This window comes from Manis pentadactyla, chromosome 2 (assembly GCF_030020395.1).
Source record: "Manis pentadactyla isolate mManPen7 chromosome 2, mManPen7.hap1, whole genome shotgun sequence".
In the NCBI taxonomy this organism is placed as follows: Eukaryota; Metazoa; Chordata; class Mammalia; order Pholidota; family Manidae; genus Manis; species Manis pentadactyla.
In genome coordinates, this window is record NC_080020.1 from 82,656,467 (window position 1) to 82,662,959 (window position 6,493).

Genomic DNA, 6,493 nt, shown 5'->3' on the forward strand with positions numbered 1-6,493 from the left:
CACAGGATCAAAGCCTAATATAGCTACCCAGAAAATGAATTAAGATAAAAAATGAAGAAGAACTTCCAACATCAGCATCCTCTGTAAGAGTCATTCCAGAAGATGATCATCAAAAAACTTCAACAAAGATCCTGGCGCTGTTGCAGTTGTAGCTGCATTCATCCCACCAGTTCCTGGACTTGCCATTGGAATGAAGAAGGAGATATCTAAGCTGGCCTGTGCATACAGTAAAACAACAAATTTGACTGGATCTATATGGTCGGAACTCAACCAAGAATTAGGAGAAGTGCAAGTTGCAGCTGTCCAAAATCATGCAACTACAGACTATCTACTGTTAAAAGAACATATGGGATGTGAACAGTTCCCAGGAATGTGCTGATTTAATTTGTCTGATTTTTCTCAAACTATTCAAATTCAGTTAGACAATATCCATCATATCATTGATAAGTTTTCACAAATGCCTACGGTACCTAACTGGTTTTCTTGATTTCACTGGATACGGCTGGTAATTGTAGGTCTGCTTTTGTTATGTATCTGTATTCCTATTCTGTTAATGTGTGTACACAATTTAATTAGTAGTTTATTAAAACCTATACATGCTTATGTTACTCTACAAGAAGTTATGTCAAAGAAATAATCAATCTTCCCATGTTTTCTTCCTTTCTGCTACTTCTATAGCTTTTCTTCTTCCTTCATAATTACAGCCCTTTAGTAGAATTCATGCCTCCTATCAAAAATTACCAAATATCATAATTCTTCCAAGTGGTAAAGATACCTCAAGACAAATGCTGGGCATAGAAGCCACAGGGCATAAATCTGCAAAGAAGTGAAAAGCTAACCTTTTCAAACGATAAGGCTTCTCTCTCACTTACCAACTTAACATTTCCCTGTATGGCCCCGGAAGATGACTGGTTAGCCAGAGACGGGTAAGATTCCTCAAGGGAGGAACAACCTAAGACAGGCACAGTCACAGGGGGACCATCAGGTGAGAAATTGGGGATCAACAGAGGTGAGGCTTAGAACCTCACCCCCCCTGTTTTGAGAGAAATCTTCTGCATCCGTGGATGTTTTGTTGCCCTTGTCTAGCTTGGATTAATACTTAGTCTATAGGCACACACCTGATCATCTGCATTTGCCCTCTTACAGCACTGAACTGTGTTTTCTGCCTTTGTCTTGTATCCACCTACCACTTCAGCATTTTATTTAAAATAATAATAATAATAATAATAAGGGAGAAATGTGGGATTCACATATAAATCAAGTATAAAAATCAAACGAATATTCATATTTGAACTGATTGTTTATAGTTCATAATGCATGAGCAAAAACGAAGGTTTCTGTGATGGCTGCCCTTGTACTGTTCACCATGTAAGAACTTATTCACTATGTAAGAACTTGTTCACCACATAAGAACTTGTTCATTATGCTTCAGAAGATTGGAGACTGTTGAGAATTAGGCTTGGGGTTGATTAATGATTGTGCATTCAGTCCTCTATACAGAATTTTATTGTTGTTAACCATTTGATCAATAAATATGAGAGATGCCCTCTCAAAATAAAAAATGGGCAGAGGAGCTGAATAGACAATTCTCTAAAGAAGAAATTCAGATGGCCAACAGACACATGAAAAGATGCTCCACATCGCTTGTCATCAGAGAAATGCAAATTAAAACCACAATGAGATATCACCACACCAGTAAGGATTGCCATCATCGAAAAGACAAACAACAAATGTTGGCGAGGTTGTGGAGAAAGGGGAACCCTCCTACACTGCTGGTGGGAATGTAAATTAGTTCAACCATTGTGGAAAGCAGTATGGAGGCTCCTCAAAACGCTCAAAATAGACTTACCATTTGACCCAGGAATTCTACTTCTAGGAATTTACCCTAAGAATGCAGCACTCCAGTTTGAAAAAGACAGATGCACCCCTATGTTAATCGCTGCACTGTTTACAATAGCCAAGATATGGAAGCAACCTAAATGTCCATCAGTAGATGAATGGATAATGAAGATGTGGTACACATACACAATGGCATATTACTCTGCCATAAGAAAAAAACAGATCCTACCATTTGCAACAACATGGATGGAGCTAGAGGATATTATGCTCAGTGAAATAAGCCAGGCGGAGTAAGAGAAGTACCAAATGATTTCACTCATATGTGGAGTATAAGAACAAAGGAAAACTGAAGGAACAAAACAGCAGCAGAATCACAGAACCCAAGAATGGACTAACAATTGCCAAAGGGAAAGGGACTGGGGAGGATGGGTGGGAAGGGAGGGATAAGGGCGGGGAAAAAGAAAGGGGGTATTATGATTAGCATGTATAGTGTGGGGGTGGGCACGGGGAGTGCTGTGCAAGACAGAGAAGACAAGTAGTGATTTTACAGCATCTTACTACGCTGACAGACAGTGACTGTGAAGGGATATATGGGGGGGACTTGGTGAAGGGGGGAGCCTAGTAAACATAATGTCCTTCATGTAATTGTAGATTAATGATACCAAAAAAAAAAAAATGTATGTACAGATTTCTGTACACTGACCATGAACAGACTTACTAGGTTAAGAAATAACTTGCAGGACAGTATTTACAATGTGATCCCTTCTATTATCAGGAAAAAAAATACATGTATGTATTTGTGCAGAGACGTCTGTGGAGAAGGAAGAGAATGGGGACTTTCACTTTTTAATATTTCTGGTTTATACAATTTTGAGAGAAAGATGCACATAATAAAAACTTTTAATTTAAAACACTACTTGTTCTTTGTTAGTTTGTGCATCCTCCCGTGGCCTTCCCTTTCCAACAAAGGACACACATAGCAAGTACTTTTACTGTGTTAACTGTTCTCTTGTATCCTTTTCCCTACTATCTATCTCCTCATTCCTTATTTTCTCCGGCTCCTAACTTTTGGGAGTGCAGACTGAAAAATAAAAAGCTTCAATGCCTGGTATCCCTCCCTAGCACACTTTGGTACACTGTCATGTGTTCTTTCAGGATGAACTGTTTTCCTTGTAACACTTGCTCAGCTAATAAAACTATGAGAAAGTTAAACACAGACTTCACCAGAACATCACCTACCAAGGTTAATTAGTAACTACTTACAAGGCAAGCAAGGAAACCAAACACAAATATAAAAGTCCCATCCTCATGTTCATTACAGTGTTCTCTCTCATCACAAAAGACTGGAAATATCTCATGATCTCTATCAACAGAGGACCTATGTAAAACTTATGACACATCCTCTTATGACATATTTTAGAGTGATTAAAAATATACTTACAACATGATACTGCTGTTCATATGTTCCCATACTGTACCAAAGTATTTTCTATATTTGTGAGTATATATTTTATGCATGGTTGTCACGGGAAATGACATAAACAAAAACGTTAACTGTTTACTTTGGGTACCGAGGGTGATTTCATCAAACTTTTCCCTCATTTGGGGGCTCATTTCTCCTCTGTGACCACATATTAGTTTTATAATTTAAAATGAGACACATTAGTTTCAGTCTCCAAAAGAAAAATGGAATGACCGTCAGGGAACCTCCCAGGCTTGGGAGGCAGCAGGAAGATAGAAATACCTGCAACAAGCCAACTTAAGTGCCAAAGTGCCCTTCAACCTTACAGGTCACTCTGAGTGGTTTCCTTGCTTTATTTCTCATTTGGTATTTACTGATCCTTTAGGTTGTCAGACTGTGCTGGACCATGGCAATGGAGACAACCTAGGGCTCCTGGCCTCCCAGAGTATATGATCCAGTGGGCTGACAGATGAAACATATTTACACAAATGATTTATTGTTGTGATAGAAAAGAAAGTGGGGGCCTGATGGAGTGTTTCCCTTGCCCCCACCAGTTCGGTGACCTCCATCTGTAAAATTAGAAACTTGTACTCTAGGCTAAGTGCCCTTCCAGGGGGCAATCTTTTGAGGTGAGACCTTTGGAGCAGAAAATCCCAAAGCTTTAGCAAACTGAGGAACACACATAAGGGTCAAACCACGCGAGGGTCAAGTTAAAAGGGATGAGGCAAAGATGTATGTTGAGGGGCGGGAAACTCTGACAATGCTCTAATTCATCATCAAAATCAATTTAGTTTCAAGTTGGGAGGAAAGCTCCCGGGGGGAGGGTGGGGAGCCAGCGAAAAACCAAGGTGCAGTATTAAATAGCTCAGGTTAACAAGTAACTTGATTTTTTTGTTGTAAAATCAAGTTCATCTTATTCGCCAGGAAACCCCCCTGCCTCAGCTCCTCACTTTGAAACAAGAACAAGCCAAATACTCGGGGCAAACTTCCTACAGGAACTGTCCGAATCATTAAAAGCTTAAATCACCTACATCCACTTATTATTTTTTTTATAATGTTTTCACATACTAAGTTTTGCTCCTGATTTTTAAGTTTCTACCTTTAAGAGACAAAGGTAAAGGAGAAATGTTCATCACAGCTTGAATACTTCCTGGAATAATGCATTTAGTCTGATACTGACTAATGAAATGTATACAGTGGTGCAGTTTTCAAGTATACACCGTAACAGCCTTTTCTGTTAATTCCGGAGGAAAAGAATCACATTCTTTAATCTGATTTCAATTCACAGTGATCTGTCTTTTGCAACATCTCTTATGAAGAGAATAAAAATGAGAAACTGCCTTTTACGGCAACTGTGAGAATTTCGCAGACAAATTAAAACCTTCCTTTTAAAGCTACTGGCGCCTATTCCTAACAGCCCGTGTCCGTTAGTATCACCGCAACGCAATCTCAGGCCCAACACCCCCGACGCGCTCAGAGGCCTGCTCCGCCGGGCGGCTCCCGCCCCACAGGACAGGTTCGAGCACACCCGGGGCCTCACACCCGCGGGACCGGGCCTCGCGGCGCAAGCCGACGCCTGAGCACCGCCCGGGAAGGCTCCCCTACTCTTCCATTCCTGGACCTGGCAGCCTCCGGCTTACAAACCTGAGTGGTAACCAGTGTATGCTCCGTGGGGCACCCGGGCGCCTGGAAACCCAGGGCCTCTACGGTCACCAGGTCGAATATAAAGAAAGGATTCAAGAAGTTCCACTTGTAAGTTCGCTTGACGCCCGAGTGGCCTCAAACTCGAGGCTGAGCTCTCCTCGCCCCAGCCCTGCTTGCCTCACCCAGCAGGATCCGGCCCCAACTCCCATAACCCGGGCCATCCACGGTGCCTGAGGACCTGCGGGCCCCGGGTGGGTCTTGAACACCGTGGGCCGACCCCAAAGTGGGGGCTCCAAAGGTCGAAGGAGGTTGCAAAAAGCGAGGTAGAAGGTTCCCAGGTCATGGGTTCCCACCCACCCCACCCGACTCTGAGCCATCAACTCGGTAACTCCCAGAGGCCCGCGGAACCATCCCCGAGAAGTCTCCAGGGTGAGAAGCGCTTTTTAATGACTTAGTGTTTGCAAATCTGCCACCCCAGGGGATGGGAGGCTGGGCCCTCTAGGTGCCCTTCAGACGCGAGCACCCTGTTCCCTCCCCTTCCCCTCCACTGACTTCAGACTCCTGGCGCGGTCCCAGCTGGTTACTCCCCAGGCGCAGGGATCGCCCATCAAAGCCGCCGAGACTGGGCTGCGGGTGAGCGGCGGTGGAGGTGGTGGGGTGGCAGCAGAGCACCCTTCGCGCAGCTGCCCCGCTTTCACCACCTACCCACGGAGCCCTGGACCCCCGCTTCCTAGCGGCACGAACCCTTCTCAGCCAAGTTTCTCACCTGGGGTGGTACAGCTGCCAGAGGCGGAGGCCGCCAGCAGGATGGCTCCCCCCAGTAGCCAAGCCGCGCTCAGACTTCGCATCCTTCCCGCAGCCCCCACGCCGGGCGGGCGGGGCATTCGCCGCCACTGATTGGAAACTCCACAGTCCCACTCGGTAGGCGGAGAGAAACCACCCTCTCACTGCCCCTAACTGGAAGGTCTGGCGCGCACCTTCACAGAGCCGAAGTTTCAGTGAAACCCGAGCAGCAAGACGCACCTGTGCGGGGCCACGCCCAGGGGTCGGAAGGCGCGGCCCGGCCCCGCCCCCGGCCCCTGGACCCGCGCCGCGGCCGCCGCTCCCGGTCGGAGGTGAACCTGCCGCGGTTCCCGAGGCTGCGGAAGCCGCCCGCGGGCGGAGCCGGTTAGGTGGAGTAGCTGTATTGGAATGCAAACGGCAGGAACGCTCCTATCTCAGGTTCTTCCAGGCCTGGGCCACGCCTAGAAATCATGTTGACTACTAAAGAGCCAGTGTCCTCCGTCTCCCTCCCACCCCTTTCTCAAATGGCCCAAAGCCAAAACCCTACCAGCTCACCGTGGTTACTGTCGGTAATTGGTGGTGGCTCCTAGTGTACTGGGCACTGTGCGATGACGAGTGAGTTCTTAATGTACGGGGACAAGACGGCCGCGGACCCCAACGAAAGCAGGAAGGTGTCCCAGCAAGAGGGGTCAGGGATCTGGGATTACGTGTCCGCTCTGCTGTTAACTAGCTGTGACCTAGAACAAGCCTCTTCACCCCCTTCTA

At 45.8% G+C, this 6,493-nt stretch overlaps 1 protein-coding gene across 5 annotated transcripts in view; it reads right to left on the reverse strand.

The window, feature by feature from the left end:
* Nucleotides 1–6,034, reverse strand: part of LOC118926763 (proteinase-activated receptor 2) — a 42,456-nt gene extending 36,422 nt beyond the window's left edge. For 2 of the 5 annotated variants that reach the window (XM_057494189.1, XM_057494188.1), the window contains exon 1: nt 5,712–5,847. Coding sequence is in view for 1 of the 5 variants with exons in the window: in XM_057494181.1 (XP_057350164.1) it covers nt 5,712–5,829 (118 nt within the window). In the remaining 4 variants the exon portion in view is untranslated. Of the gene's footprint in view, nt 1–5,711 lie in introns of all 5 variants that reach the window. The other 3 variants (XR_008994436.1, XM_036914111.2, XM_057494181.1) reach the window with 3 other exon arrangements.
* Between the last annotated feature and the right edge of the window lie 459 nt (nt 6,035–6,493).